Raw genomic sequence first — 15,878 nt, forward strand, 5'->3', positions numbered from 1 at the left:
GCTGAACTTTGGGTGAAACCCTCCATGGCAAGGAACTTCCTTGTCTTGATGTCAGTAGCTTCTATTTCCTCCTTTGGCCAGCTGATTATCTCAGAATGGTATCTCACAATCGGCAGGACATGTATAATAAAGTATAGGGCTGATACTTTATTGATTTTTCTTCCCAGTCCAGGCCTGCCCAAAGGTGTTCTATTTGGTTGGAAGAAGGTCTTCCATCTTGGACTTGCTCATCCATGACTTTATGGGTCTTTGCGCACTGGTGTGCAGTCATGTTGAAACAGGAAAGAGCCATCTCCCTGTTGGGAGCACAAGTGTTCCTTTCACTTAAACGAAGGGACCGAGCCCAACTCCTGAAAATGCTCCAAACCATAATACCCCCTCCACCAAACTTTACTCTTGGTTTGTGTCAGTCAGACAAGTACCATTCTCCTGGCAACTGTCAAAGCCAGATTCCGACACATCAAATTCACCAGGGAGGATATGAAAAGTGGCAGGTTAGTCTTCTTGGACTGTGAGATTTCCATCAGTAATAGGGAACATCTAAAAGCTGATGTGTACCGGAAATCTACACATATGGATCAGTATTTAATGTTTGACTCTCATCATCCACTGGAGCACAAACTGGGTGTCATCAGGACGCTACAACACAGAGCGAACACCATCCCCACAGATTCAGCAGCCAGGGAAGCAGAACAACATCACATCAAGAAGGCTCTGAGTAACTGTGGTTATCCCAGCTTGACTTTTGTCAAAGCTGGGAAGGCGCCTAAAGAAAGCACCAGCTGATCCAGGAGAGAAGGACAAGTGCTGCCTAAGCGAAAACCTGTAGTGATCCCGTACGCGTCAGGAGTACAGTTGAGACACATTTTTTCTAAACACCACGTCTCTGTGGCTTTTAAACCCCAAAATACGCTGTGCCAAAAATTGGTCCACCCCAAGGATCGGGTCCCCCGACACAAACAGAGTAACATAGTGTTAAGTGCCAGGAGGATTGCCAGGATTTATACATCAGGGAAACCAAACAACCTCTGGTGAAGCGGATGGCACAACACAGAAGAGCCACCTCTTCAGACCAAGACTCTGCAGTCTATTTACACCTACTGGCCAGTGGACAGTCTTTCAATGATGAGGATGTACACATCCTAGACAGGGAGGAACGCTGGTTTGAGTGCGGAGTCAAGGAAGCCATTTATGTGAAAAGGGAAAGACCATCTCTGAATCGCAGAGGGGGCTTAAGAGTACACCTTTCACCATCTTACAATGCTGTGACTGCAGCCATTCCCCAACTCTTTGTGAATGGTATTCATGGCCATTGATCAGTGGTCTTTGATCAGTGGTTGTTGATCAATGGTCATGAGAATTTGCATAATTATGATGAAGGTGACCTCCCAGCCCATTCCTTCATTGGGCTGGTTTCAGTCATTATGCAAATGTACTGTTTATAAGATTGGGGAAACCTGCAGTCATCCAAGTGACTTCTTCAGTCTCAGCTGAGTGACGAAACGTTTCTCCCACTGAAAACGCTACGTCCAGATGAACAGAATCAACTTTTGGAGGCTCAGCGTCTGCTGTTCACATGACTGTGGAATATTTAGTAGCAAGGACATTTCACGACTGAACTTGCACTGGAATTCACTGAGGTCTTGAGATCAACTCATTCTTTCACAAATGTTTGTAGAAGAAATCTGCATGTCTAGGTGCTTGATTGATTCTATAGCCACAGGTGCATAAAACCTGTGGCCATGGAATTGATTGGAAGACCTAAATTTAATGATTTGGATGGTTGATTTTTGACTTTTGGCAATATAGTGTATTTTGATGCCAAGTCATGTAAGGAAAAGAAGCTGACTCTGCCCCAAAACAATTGAAAAGCTAATCTTTTCAAATAAAAGTCCTTACTTATAAGAATTGCAGATGTTGCTGCTTGGTCTTCACTTGTTTAAGTGGAAAACTGCCAGTTTTTTCTGTGTGGGAAAATGCTAGTAAATCACGTTACTATCTTGTTCACGTGAGTGAACAAGATAGTATCGAGTGATACTCGAAGATGTTTGGATCAACCTACCAGCTGAGTTCCTTTAAAAACTGTGCGCAAGTGTACCTAGAAGAATTGATGCTGCTTTGAAGGCAAAGGGGGGGTCAATCCAAATATTGATTTAATTTAGATTTCTCTTTTGTTCATTCACTGCATTTTGTTGATTGATGAAAATAAATGATTAACACTTCCATTTTTGAAAGCATTCTTTGTTTACAACATTTTTTCCTCACCTGCCTTAAACTGTTGCACAGAACTGTACTTTGTGATGGAAAAAGATGTATTACAAAGATGTCTCTGGATGTTATAAATGGGCATATTCTTTTTAGAATCAGATCCGATATAATTGTAATGCCAGTTGGATTAGATGTTGCGTAATGTTCATAAATAATGTAAGTAAATATAATGTGGAGATCACAAGAATGAATTAAAACTGCAAGTATCAAATCTACACTATCAGTGTTACAGAAGGAAATGCAAAGACAGTATTTTTCCATAAAGGCAGGGATTGTTTGTAAATCCAAATATAGAAGAGTCTCTACGGCCTGTCACAGCACTTACAACAGTCTTGAAAGACTAAATTAGCTGGGCAGTTTTGGATCCATGCGATGCCATTGGCACAGGTACAAAAAGAACCTGGAGCGTCAGGTTTGGCATATAGCCCACCAATTTCTGTACCACAGAAGTTGTCAGTAATTGTAGTAGTGATTGATGGTCTGGGATGAGGCAAAATGTGATCCTTATTTGTTGATGTCTCTTGATTCAGGTTTGTGTGAGCAGTTGGAAGTGGAGGAAGATCTGTAGAAACAATAGCTATAAAGTTATAATAATAATAATAATATTACTAATAATAATAGTAATAATTATTATTATTAGTTCAACAGAATGTGGTTTTCTATGTGATTATTTTGCCATTGTGGTCTTGTCACTATAAAAGTGATGCTGGACTAATTTTAAAATTGTCCATTTTCTTAAACCTAATTGTAATATTGCCTTTTCAAAGAATTTGTCACTGTTAATTTGGGTTGAACCCAGGACTGTATAGGCGTTGGCTGAATAGCAGTGGTGTTCACCTTGGGGTGTCGGTCAGAACACACAGGACGCACAGATAAAGGTTATACTGTCTTTACTGTGATTCCTCAGCTTAACAGCACAGTACAGCAACACAGTAATGCAACCGCAGGCTTACAGAGTGGTGAGGGGTGTGGGTGTGTGGTCTGTGAACAGAACATATACAGAATACTGAATGTAATAAACATCTAAGTCATGAATTATGATTCATTAGCGTTCTTCGAATCTAACCAGAACTACAAATGGGAATTCCTATATGAACATCTACATGCACGAGTTTCATACACTACTCCCAAACCCTTACAGTACATGACATTGATTGCCAATACACCCAACAACAATATATCACAAACACCAAATCGTTTAGCTTACAGCTAGCATGTATGTAGCATAACAGGTAGCATTAGTAGCATGAACTAGCCACATAGCGAACAGGTCGATACACATTGCACTTCTACATCCACTAAATGTCTAATTGGCATAAAAGACTAAAACTGTCCTTTCCAGGCAGGGCTCCACGTCTACTCACAGTTCTTTAGCGACGCACACAACTCACACCGTGTGTAGACATCCCCTGCTGAGTCAGTCTGCCAGGTGGCTCTTGCTATGTGTTAGCTCCAACTCTGATCACTGGAACATGTGCTCAATAGTGCAACAGTGCTCTCTCTCCACAAGGGGGCTCCCACACAGCTGACAGCCTTTCCAACATAGCCGCCCCCAATTTGCGGTGCAAATTGGCCCCATGGAAAGGCTGTTTATACCAACGAGGGCTCCCCCACCTGGTCATCCTCATCCTTGATCGCCGGAAGCACAATCAGACGTAATATAGGCCGGGTGTATGTTTTGTCACGTATCTTCACCTCTGCTGTTCGGGTGTGGCCATCAGAACCAGTAAGAATCTTCGTCACTCTCCCAATCTGCCATGATGCTCTGGGTAGCTGTGGATCCACCAGCAGAACAACCGCTCCCTCTGTTATGTCCTCCATGGGTCTCTGCCACTTCATGCGAGTTTGGAGATTAGGCAAATAGTGTCTGATGAAAGATGACCAGAATCTGTCCACCAGGATTTGCGAATGTCTCCATCTTTGCCTCCCTAGCGCTTCTTCTTCGGGATACACTACCTGAGGTAGGGAGCTGTCAGGCCGCCCCATGAGCAAGTAGTTAGGGGTCACTGGATCGATGTCAGCTACATCCGCAGAAACATAACCTAGGGGTTTGGCATTCAGGATACCTTTGATTTCTGTAAGAACGGTCCTGAGTACTTCCTCACTCACTGTTTGAGAGCCAACAGAGGTGTATAAGGCATTTTTGATAGAGCGGATTTCTCTTTCCCAAGTGCCTCCAAAGTGGGGTGCTGCAGGTGGGTTGAAGCGGAAACGAACCTGCTGCTTAGCCAGTTTCTGCTGGAGGTCTGGACACATGATGGAGAACGCCTGCTGGAGCTCCTTTTCCCCTCCTTAGAAGTTTGTCCCCCTGATCCAAGTAAACTTCTGCCGGTTTCCCTCTTCTCGCAATGAACTTTCGGAAGGCCATCAAAAATGAGTCAGTGTCGATGGATGTCAGGATGTCAGTGATGACGTGAAGAATCCTACTTCCGGCCTAAACTCCCCTGTGTTCAATATGCCACAATGCTGTGTTCCTCGTTATTTTAACCAATCTGGTTCAAAACAACAGTCTAATCTGTCATTTTACCAGTTTCCTTGTGAAAAGAGAGAGAAGAGGAAGTGGCTGAAGTTGATAAGGTATGTTACAACTTGTAAGTGAATGAATAAATTTGTAAGATAAGAGCAAGTGGGCTCTTACTTTAGTTAGCTAATATAGCTGGTGATGAACAATTAAAACCCGCTACTAAAAGACAAACTGGCTTTTACGAGTAATTTTACTTATATAGACAATGGATTTTATTGTGTTTTTCTAATACAAAGATGTTGTTGCAAGTCATTTTTATTTCTCCAAGCAAAGATTGAGAGCTAAGGGTCACTTCGCTATATATATATATATATATATATATATATATATATATATATATATATATATATATTAGTTAGCTTTCGACGCTCAGAGGAATAAAAATTACGTCCAAAAAGCGATGTCTATGTAAGAAAATACATTACAATCCCCAGCCTATGTGCCAGTTAATTACCAAAATAAAGACCTAACCAACAAATAGCTAGCAAAGGTTGCCAGTACTTATCTTTGGAAAGATGGAAAGAAAAGCATCTGGACTTCTTTAAGTTTCTTGAAGCTTCTCTCATCTGGATGAAAGAAGCTTCTCTCTATTATTTATCTCTATTTTTTTTCTATTAATCATAACTAATCGAGGGCTACTGTATGATCTGAAATTTCTCTCTGCCTTTTTAAACACTTCCACAGACGTGAAAACTTCACCCCAAACTGCAACTCAAGAGTCTGCAGTTGGCACTTCCCTCAAGGAAAAGGTCCCAGTTATTGGTGAAAATCAGAGTGAAAGATCAGATGAGCTACATCATTCCAACAATGCAGATACACAGACAGCTACTGCAAGTTCCACAAGTTCTTCCAAAAGTGATGATGCCCCTAATTGACCAGTTATTTCTAACCCTGATGAAGCTCAAACTTAATTTTGGTCATGCAGACCTTTCAACAAGGTTTAACTACAGCAGAGCCACAGTAACTAATATTTTTACAACAATTGTTAGTGCACTGTATGACATTTTGTATGTTGGCATGCTGGAAAACAACATTCCCTCGAGAGCCAAGAATCAAACATCGCTGCCAGAATACTTCCAACCATTTCCTTACTGCACGATTGTGCTTAACTGCACAGAAGTTTCTGTTTCTAACACAGAGAGACTTGACACACAAAGTCATTTGTACAGCCAGTACAAAGGACGGACCACACTAAAGGCTCTAATTGGTGTGGCTCCTAATGGTGTAATAACCTTTGTAAGCAACTTGCACGGTGGAAGTGCCTCAGATAAGGCCATAACAGCTGACTGTGGAGTACTGCAACATCTACAACCAGGTGACATGGTCATTGCAGATAAGGGCTTCACAATTCGGGACATCCTACCAGAAGGGGTCTCACTGAACATTCCGTCCTTCCTCACCAACGGACAATTCACACAGGAGGAAGTGAACAACAACAGGAAGATTTCCTGTGCAAGAATACATGTAGAGCATTCCATTCAAAGACTGAAACTTTTCTCAATTTTGCATCACATCCCACATCAGTTAAAAAAAAAATATTAATAAGATCTTGAAAGCATGTGTGTGTCTTACAAATTTACAAACACCTATTCTCCGTGAAATTGAATAAATTATACCTGTGAGAGTTCAGAGGTAAAAGTACATTGTGTCATTTTCTAACTACTTGTGGACCAGAAAACACAACTGTTGAATAAGTTTACTTTTATTATTTATAACTCCTAAGTGTTCTGGATTGTTTTGTGTGTATACTCAGGATGTTACATCATAAAAACAACTTATTTGCATAGTTTCAAATTGAGAATGGTCTCATTTGTGACTCGTAAAATGTTTTACTCTGTTTTTATCAATGGCTTGTTACATTTTTCATTCCATTCCAGCTTCCTGATTACTGCCTAGTTTTCTTGCTAAACATTTTCAATTAAAATGAAGAATACCAGACACATGTGTTACTCTTTATTTTCAGGAACAGTTTGTCCAAAACATTTTATTTTTTCAAATCAAAAATTAATATAATTTAAGAATTTATCTGAATATATTTACAAAGTTACAATGACAAAAAAATGTACAATTTACAAATATTTACAAATAGTTTTAAAATTAACTATAAACATTTGGACTGATAAATTAGTCATGCTGATATGAATTCAAAGCTGTGATAAAATATGGGGCAAAAAAACTTCCCGGTAGAACGTTTCCAACACTTCAATGTTAACAGCCCAAGTTTGTTCTCTATCCACATGCAAGATGAAAAAGTCACATGGAGTCCAAACAATAAAGTGACAGCTTTTCGCCCCTGTGAGATAGAGGTTGCCCTGGATCTGATGCCAGTAGTTGTGACTTTTTTAATACCAGGGAACCACTTGCCTCATCCAGCTGTAGGAAAAGGTCCTTACTTTCTGCAGCCTCCAATACAGTTTCGGTTCTGGCTGACCATGGGCATTTCACCTCAATGATGCACTCATTAGAGACAGTCCCATCTGGAGAACCACCAAGCAGGCCACTGTTAGATAAAAACAGTCCCCTCTCCTTGATAGCTGCACCAGTACAGTCAGTGTACAGCTGCTTGGCCTTTGGCTCATGAAGGATCCCCCAATCATATGTCTTTGGGGATGAAAATACAATTTAGTCATAAAGGAATTCTTAGATGCACAGACCCTTTTTACTAACAACTTACTTTAGATCCTTCTGTCAGGTTGTACTGTCCAAGCAGAGTCTTAAATAAGGAAGGGGGGTATGAGCGCCGCTGGACTGCACTCAGGACCAAACCGAAGTTGCTGGCTGTGATTCTCTTCTTGCGATAGGCTGACCTTTTATAAAGAAACACAAATTAAGAGACACAGATAACTAAAATTTCTTACTTAACACTTAATTAATTTCAAAGCACTTTCTTACCACAATGCATTCTTTGTTTGCCCAACTGTTGCTTCCTCGATCTGTTTCTTCTCTTCGTCAGACACAGCCAGTGATGCCAAGAGATAACGAGCCTTCTCTTCTGTTTGGGGAAATCCCAGGTTCCTAAGCACTTCATCAAATGTCTTGGCTGGTTTAGCCTAGATTTAAAGCAAAAGGATTTTAAAGGTTTTAATGGAACCAAGCAATTTTGACCACAGAATAGACAAAGTCAGGTACAGAGTATATAAAATACATGTAAAAAATAAAGTGGGGACAGTGGAAGCAAACAGTCTGATGTATGTAAAGTACATCAAAGTAAATATCAAAGTACCTGGGAGCATTCAGGACTCAAAATCCACCCCATCCCAGTAAAACGCTGCAATTTCGATAGGGATGCCACTGCCCATTCCTTGTCCTCCTGGGAGACAGGTCTTTGATTCCAGCTGAAAAATAAAATAAAAAATGCTTTTAGTAATCTAAATAAATAATAATTTTAGCATATAAAACACAATGCTTTTTAAAAAGTTAAGAAAATAATTATTATAATTATAATTAATTCAAAGAGCAAATTTTAAATAAATAACTGACCTTGTGTTGTTGATGGTGTCATCACAGACACTCTCTTGGCAGTAATTTCTTCTGCTTTGGATGATTTTACCCTCTTCCACACACATTCCACGTCAGTGCGAGACACATTCTTCTCCACCCAAATCAACAATGCCGCCGTATGATGGCACTTATCATTGCCAATCGGGCACTCACAGGAGCTGAACCTGACTGACTGACCCTCAACATGCACCTACATTGAAAGAAAGTTAATGCTTACCCTAAACATTCTAACAAACACTTGCAGCGCTGCTCTGTGTACTGGTACTAGGTTAACTAGGCTAATATAACTGGTACTCTGCTAACATTACTAACTCTCCAAAACCTCCATGTTATGTAGATTTTCATCTTCGTTTACTTCCACTGTTATAGCATTGCTGTACGTGTGTGTGCTTTATGAAATACATCAGAATACAGAATATCTCATGTTTAATCGTCGGCTAGCTAGCTTACTCCTAGCTCACCTCAACATTGTAAATCTTCTTTTTCATGGATGCCTGGACACTTCCCTTTATAATTCCGCCAGGGAGAACGGTTACACTGACCACTTTACTAGAGTTGAAGGAATTAAGACCCTTCTTAACCCTAATTGGTACTTCGCTAAAGAAGGAGGTAATCGTGAACAAAGTCACTGGCTCCGCCATCGTTGTTTCTTGAGGAGCACTTAGACCCGGAAATACCAGCAACGTCATCCGTGACGTCTGACTGAACGACCGGATATGAACGGCCCGAGTCATGAGGCACTTAAACAAAATGCCCCATTGCTTCTCCCTGCGTCTGCCTATCTTGATCCAGAAAGGACCAAAGCAGTCCATGCCAGTCGAATAGAAGGCAGGTTTGAACAGCCTGAGGCGGGCAGGCAGCAGGTCAGCCATTTGCTGGGAAGCTGGGTTTGCCCTCCACCTACGGCAATCCATGCAACTATGTTGGTGCTGCTTAACGGGCTCTCTACCTCGCAGGATCCATACAGTCCGCCGAAGCTCAGCGAATACTCTCTCTGGGCCAGGATGACCGAGATGTGCATCCACATCTTGAATAAGTAGTCTGGTATACACATGGGTGGGATCCAGGACCACAGGGTGTACAGCAGACAGATCAAGGCTCTCTGCTCGCCGCAGCCTGCCACCAACCCGGATCAGTCTATGATTGGCATCATTCTGCGGTGCTAGGCATAGCAGCCGACTGTTAGCCGGTATAGGTTTTCCTGCCAGTAGTATGTGGTAGTCCTCTGGGAAACAGTCCATCTGAATCTGTCTCAAGACCCGTTGCTCTGCCTCAGTGTAGGCCCCTGCAGTAGGTGAGTTACTCCCAGCTGTGTCACCCTGCATTGCTGCATTTTGAATCTCCTTAGCTGTGGCTTCTACTAATTCTGCCCATGTGTTGAACCGCTGGGCCTCTGGGGTTTGATTACCCGGGGTTGTGTTAGCCATATGGCATATGGCAGAGCGTTTTAGCTTGGTGCCATCCTCTGGGTCTGATGTACCCAACGATGGGCAGGAGGGCCACTGGTCAGGAGGTAGGAGGAGAAAATCTGGTCCTTGAGTCCACCTATTTGGGCTGGCCAGTTCAGTGAGACTTTTGCCCCTTGTGATGTCATCAGCTGGGTTTCTTGTAGAATCCACATATCACCAGTCTTTGGGGTTAGTAAGCTCTTGAGTTTCTGTAATCCTGGTGCCAACAAACACCTTGAAATGGCAGGATGTGGAATGCAACCAGTTGAGGACAGTGGTTGAATCAGACCACAGCGTACATGTGGTCACCTTGAACGTTAGCTCTGTCTGAAGTAGCTTTGCGAGCTGGGCTCCAGTGAGTGCAGCGCAGAGATCGAGTCTGGGAATAGATATCTGCTTCCTTGGAGCAACCTGTGATCTGGCCATGAGGAATGACAGCTGCGCATTACCATAATGATCTTCTGATCTCAGGTAAGCCACAGAGCCATAGGCTCGCTCTGATGCAATGCAAAAGATATGTACTTCTCTTGCAATGTCAGACTGATCCATGTGCAGCAGTGTGTAACATCGTGGCAATGTTAACTCTGATAAATGCACCAACTCCCCCTTCCATGTCTTCCACTGGTGCAGCAAATCATGAGGTAACTGGGGGTCATCCCAATCTCGATGCTTGTCCCAGAGTTGCTGTACAATAATCTTGGCCCTGGTGGTGAAGGGAATGATGAACACAAGTGGGTCATACTGACTAGCCAGGGTTCGATATATGTTCCTCATAGTGGGCTCTCCATAGTCAATGGGTCGGTGCTTGAGGCTGAGGGTGTCCGTCTCCCAGTTCCAGTTCAGTCCCAGGGTTGATTCATGCGTTTCTTGTCGGTCCTGTGACAGCCAGAGTTCCAGTTTGTCTGACCGTGCCTCGGATGGCAGATGACTAATCACTTCTGGCCTATTACTAGCCCACTGCCGAATTTCAAAGCCCCCGGAAGCCAGAAGCTGCCATAGTTTCTTGACCAACTGCTGGGCTTCTTCAATCGATGAAACACTCTGTAGACAGTTGTCCACATAGAAGCACCGTTCGATGGAGAACCTCACCTCCTCTCGTGGTTCACTATGCAGGAGGACATGCCGCTGTAGCGCAATGGAGGCACAGCAGGGACTACATGTTGTCCCAAAGGGAAGGACTTGCCATTCATAGCTGTGAGGGGGCTCATCCCGATTCATATTGCGCCAAAGAAACCTCAGGAGCGGTTTGTCTTCCGGGAGTAGGCACACCTGGTGAAACATCCCTTTTATGTCACCACTGATGGCAATGCTGTGTTCTCTGAAGCGCAGGAGCACTCCAACCAGAGAAGGGCTCAGGACAGGGCCAGGCAATAGGGACTCGTTCAGGTTAAGTCCCTTGTGTCGAAAAGAGCAATTAAAGACCACTCTATTCTTGCCATTGTGCTGGACCATGTGATGAGGTATGTACCAACTCTCTTGGCTCTGAGAGGCAACCTCCGGTTGCAGTTTGGCTACAAACCCAGAGGTCACCAACCTTTCAATCTCGTCCATATATGCAGCAGCCCTAACCGGGTCTTTGCTCAGACATCTCTCCATACTCCTCAGGCTGGGCAGTGTCGCTCCTTGGGTGGCCTGAAAAAGTGGTGCATCCTTCCTCCTCAATAAGGGTGTGGCATACCTGAGCACTCCCTTAACATCCATGCGCCTTGTTCTGGCCTCCAATATCTGAAGGGCTTCATGATCCTCCCTCGACCTTGTCACCTCCTTTTCACTTTTATATGGTAGAACATCCACTTGCCACAGCTTCTCCACATTCCTCTGGAGTTCAACAGATAGGGGGCTGCAGGAGGTATACAGACACTGTTGAGACTCTAACTGTGACTCAAGCGACTTTGCAGGCCCTTGCAGAGTCCATCCCAGTCGGGTTCGCATCGCAGCTGGCCCTCCTGGTGATCCAAAGCGCACAGGCTCTATAGGGTTTATGAGATGTGGGTGATCAGCCCCAATTAGCAACAGGGGTGAAACTCTGCTGAAGGTTTGTAGGGGCAAGTCCTTCAGATGTCTGTACCTTCTCTTGAGCATGGTAACTGGATATGAATGCTCAGCTAAGCCAAGCCGCTGGGCAGTGAAGGCATTAGCTATGTGGAAGGATTTCTGGGGCTCCATGATAGGGGACAGTGTGAATGAAACGCAGGCCCCATGTAACGTTTGGATATCCTGACAGATAGTTCTCAAGGCGAGGTCTTCAGTTGTGCCTGTTAGGCCCAGTTGCTGAGCTGCAGAGGAGAGCAGCAGGGTGCGGTCAGAGCCATCATCCAGGATGGCATAAGTGTCCAGAGTTTTGTCACCATTTCTCAGGAGAACTCTAATCACTTTAAGCAGAACACGTTTCATCTAGTTTCAAATGATCCATCAGTATCTGAAACTTGAAAAGCTCTGTCCCATCCATTGACAGCAGTTTGTCAAGTGTGATCTTTAACCGTGCAAACTCGCTTGGGTCCTTCTTAATGAGATCAGGAATACTTGGAGTTGGACCCCTGTATGTTTTCTCTTGTGCCATTACATGTGGTGGCTGGTAGGCTGGGGATGGATGAGGTTTATATTGCAATGATGTTGTGATAGGTCTTGGTACCTCGGCGACGGGCTGCTGGCTCCAGATGTTGGTGGCGGCTTGACTCTGGAAACTGGGATAAGCCCTAGCAGAAAACTGCTCCTGCCAAGGAGGCTTCAAATGTTGCTGAATGTTAGGTGGATGTTCAAACTGAAAGGAAGGTGCACTGTTGGGGAATGGCGGGGTTGGCCAACTAGCTGTCAGTGCCTGCTCCTTTAACAGCTGTAGTTCACCCATCATCCTATCCAATGTATCAATCATTGTAGTATCCTTGGGTGGAATACTCTGAGCTGTTGGTGGGCGAAAGTATGGCCTTTGGTATTCTTGTTGAGCATGGATGTCCTGCCTACTGTCATACTGCGGCCATGGACTCGTTCGTGCATCTATTCTATGTGTATGGGAACTAATTGTGGGGACACTGATGGGCTGCATACGTTGGGAGGAAAACAGAGGGGGTACATGTGTTGTGGGTGATCTCTGGTCCCGTTGCTCTGACAGGTAACCACCTCTGTCTGGTTCACGTGTTTGGGCGTAAGGCTGAGGTCTGCCATTCATACCATACTGCAAACCCGAAACCGCAGACATTTCCCATGGTCGATGGAAAGGAGAAGGAGGCTGATGGTTCAGGCCATCCCTACTGGACACAAGCTGCCGCATATCCTGCAGATCATTCGGAGAAGCGGTCCATTCATCCACGGTGTGTTCCCATCCAGGCTGACTTGTTGGGCTAGACGAGCGGGAGGTCTGTACAGACACTGCCGATGGCACGTACTGCTTTCGCTCTTCTAGCCCGGGTGCATACTGTGCTGTGTACGAGTGACAGTAGGATGTCATGTCTCGTTGGTGGCCCACCAAGCTCACCTCATAGTCTGCAAGGTAGGGGGGAGATTGTACTTGGCGCCTTGGGCGAGTTGATTCTGAGACATCTTCACTGGAGAAGAAACTAGGCTGCATCTTTAGGATCCAAGGAAAGCACCATCCGGCTCGAAGGACCAATGTTAATTTGGGTTGAACCCAGGATTGTATAGGCGTTGGCTGATTAGCAGTGGTGTTCACCTTGGGGTGTCGGTCAGAACACACAGGACGCACAGATAAAGGTTATACCGTCTTTACTGTGATTCCTCACCTTAACAGCACAGTACAGCAACACAGTAATGCAACCGCAGGCTTACAGAGTGGTGAGGGGTATGGGTGTGTGGTCTGTGAACAGAACATATACAGAATACTGAATGTAATAAACATCTAAGTCATGAATTATGATTCATTAGCGTTCTTCGAATCTAACCAGAACTACAAATGGGAATTCCTATATGAACATCTACATGCACGAGTTTCATACACTACTCCCAAACCCTTACAGTACATGACATTGATTGCCAATACACCCAACAACAATATATCACAAACACCAAATCGTTTAGCTTACAGCTAGCATGTATGTAGCATAACAGGTAGCATTAGTAGCATGAACTAGCCACATAGCGAACAGGTCGATACACATTGCACTTCTACATCCACTAAATGTCTAATTGGCATAAAAGACTAAAACTGTCCTTTCCAGGCAGGGCTCCACGTCTACTCACAGTTCTTTAGCGACGCACACAACTCACACCGTGTGTAGACATCCCCTGCTGAGTCAGTCTGCCAGGTGGCTCTTGCAATGTGTTAGCTCCAACTCTGATCACTGGAACATGTGCTCAATAGTGCAACTCTGCTCTCTCGCCACAAGGGGGCTCCCCCACACAGCTGACAGCCTTTCCAACAGTCACTGTACTTACATGCATTTTTTAAAAATGTTTGAAATGTATTTCAATAAAGTGTTTGCTTTGTATTTTGCAATTATTTTACTACTAAAAATCTAAGCGCCTTTTTATACTGCAGAACAAGCCTTTGCTGCACGTCGTGAGGGAGATTGAATGCAAGCTTTGTATATTCTTTCTCCCCCCGAATGGTGATGGTGATTTAACTAAAACTGAAATAAGCTCTTAAAACTGCTCTTTACATAATGTAGGTGTGACTTTCCTTGTCGGCCAGCAGGTGGCTCTAATGCAAATTCATACGGTGGCCCTGAGAGGCCAAACGGACTGCAACTTCAGAAAACACTTGCAAAAAGAAAAATGCTTCAAAAAGAAAAATGCTTCAAAAAGAAAAACACCTGCAAAAAGAAAAACACTTGCAAAAAGAAAAATGCTGCAAAAAGAAAAATGCTGCAAAAAAGAAAAACACTTGCAAAAAGAAAAACGCTACAAAAAGAAAAATGCTGCAAAAAGAAAAACGCTGCAAAAGCACACACAACACAACGGAAATGTTTCTGGGGAGACAATAACCAGACGGACCAGTTTCACGAACCAAAACATGTATGTATGGCTGTATCCCAATTCAGGGGCTGCAGCCTTAACGGTCCTCAAGGGCCGCGTACTCAAAGACTTTTGGGCTTCATTTCCGTACAGAACAGTCATTTAAGATTAGCTAGTAAATAACAATTAGCTAATGTTGTTCATGAGACTAAAGTCATCTCACTTTGGTAATGTAAATATAATATGGCCAATATTATATTAATCATTATTAGTTATTACAGCAGTGAACATGAACTCTGTGCTAAACACTGAGCTTCAGTAAAGATTCAAGTTGCATTTATTTATATTTCCTATCACCTTAAATCTTCACTTAAAGACAAGTATCTGTGACAGTGTATATATAGATGTATTATATATAAGAGACAAATATTGTTCTTTTAATATGTTGGCATTACTAAATTTGGCTCAATGCTTATATATATGTGTAAAAAGCAAATGTACGAGCTGTGATAACTGTTTCTGATAGAATGAAGAGTAGACTGATATATGAAATATTCCTTTATTGGGTGAGAAAATCAGACCATGTCATAACTGCTTTAAGTCATACAGAATTGATATCAGAGCCTTAAACAGGCTGACTTCTGCTAAATGGGCCAAACTGGGCAGAAAGTATACAAACACATAACATCCTTATAGAATATGATGTAACACTATAGATCAACTTACCTCAGAATATATAAAGCATATAAACAATTACAGCAATATAATGCAACAAACACAGCAGTGCTACTAAATACTGACTCCAAAATACTCAAAGCTTCATAGAACTGAAACAAACATTTATTTTTAGGTCCATTCTGCTGCTGATACATACTTTAGGTTTCTGAATATTAAACGTGTTTCTCCCTTTCATAGTGTGTAACTTGAAGGCCCTGAGTACTTTCTCCCACACTGAAAACACTGGAATGATACAATTATTTGAAAATTACCTAATAAGACTGATTCAGGACAGACAATTAGTTATAACTTTCCTAGCAGTCCTTCACAAACAGGGAACAGGCAGGAGACGTTCAAACCTATGCGTCCAAACTGCAAATGAATCGCGCATGAACAAAGCCGCTGCTCCCGCACTGACTGTGATGCAGTCAGTTCTTTTACTGTTATGTTACTGTTATGTTGTTTTGTGGACCACAAGGTTTTAAAATACTTAAAAACACACACACACACAC

At 43.1% G+C, this 15,878-nt stretch overlaps 3 protein-coding genes and 1 pseudogene across 4 annotated transcripts in view; 1 reads left to right on the forward strand and 3 right to left on the reverse strand.

Annotated features, from left to right (window-relative positions):
• Positions 1–15,878, reverse strand: part of LOC146494436 (chitotriosidase-1-like) — a 45,658-nt gene that overhangs the window by 8,847 nt on the left and 20,933 nt on the right. The window contains exon 11 of one of the 2 annotated variants that reach the window (XM_085145368.1): positions 2,556–2,830. The exons of the other annotated variant lie outside the window; for it this stretch is intronic. Coding sequence (XP_085001494.1) covers positions 2,571–2,830 — 260 coding nt within the window. The 3' untranslated portion in view covers positions 2,556–2,570. Of the gene's footprint in view, positions 1–2,555; positions 2,831–15,878 lie in introns of those variants that run through there. 2 annotated transcript variants of the gene reach the window in all.
• Positions 2,926–5,073, reverse strand: LOC146494437 (uncharacterized). The gene is made up of 2 exons (XM_085145372.1): positions 3,633–5,073; positions 2,926–3,249 (listed from the first exon to the last, which is right to left on the reverse strand). Exon 1 carries the CDS (start codon positions 4,522–4,524, stop codon positions 3,859–3,861), a length of 666 nt encoding a protein of 221 aa, XP_085001498.1. The 5' UTR covers positions 4,525–5,073; the 3' UTR covers positions 2,926–3,249; positions 3,633–3,858.
• LOC146494438 (uncharacterized) lies at positions 5,368–6,757 on the forward strand (annotated as a pseudogene).
• On the reverse strand, positions 6,913–14,511 carry LOC146494439 (uncharacterized). The gene is made up of 4 exons (XM_085145362.1): positions 8,016–14,511; positions 7,685–7,842; positions 7,467–7,599; positions 6,913–7,393 (listed from the first exon to the last, which is right to left on the reverse strand). Exon 1 carries the CDS (start codon positions 12,133–12,135, stop codon positions 9,916–9,918), a length of 2,220 nt encoding a protein of 739 aa, XP_085001488.1. The 5' UTR covers positions 12,136–14,511; the 3' UTR covers positions 6,913–7,393; positions 7,467–7,599; positions 7,685–7,842; positions 8,016–9,915.

Source organism: Neolamprologus multifasciatus, chromosome 20 (assembly GCF_963576455.1).
Source record: "Neolamprologus multifasciatus chromosome 20, fNeoMul1.2, whole genome shotgun sequence".
Classification (NCBI taxonomy): domain Eukaryota; kingdom Metazoa; phylum Chordata; class Actinopteri; order Cichliformes; family Cichlidae; genus Neolamprologus; species Neolamprologus multifasciatus.

Coding starts and splice junctions, on each gene's coding strand:
- LOC146494437 (XM_085145372.1), bottom strand. CDS start 4,524: ATGTGTCCAGACCTCCAGCAGAAACTGGCTAAGCAGCAGGTTCGTTTC.
- LOC146494439 (XM_085145362.1), bottom strand. CDS start 12,135: ATGAAACGTGTTCTGCTTAAAGTGATTAGAGTTCTCCTGAGAAATGGT.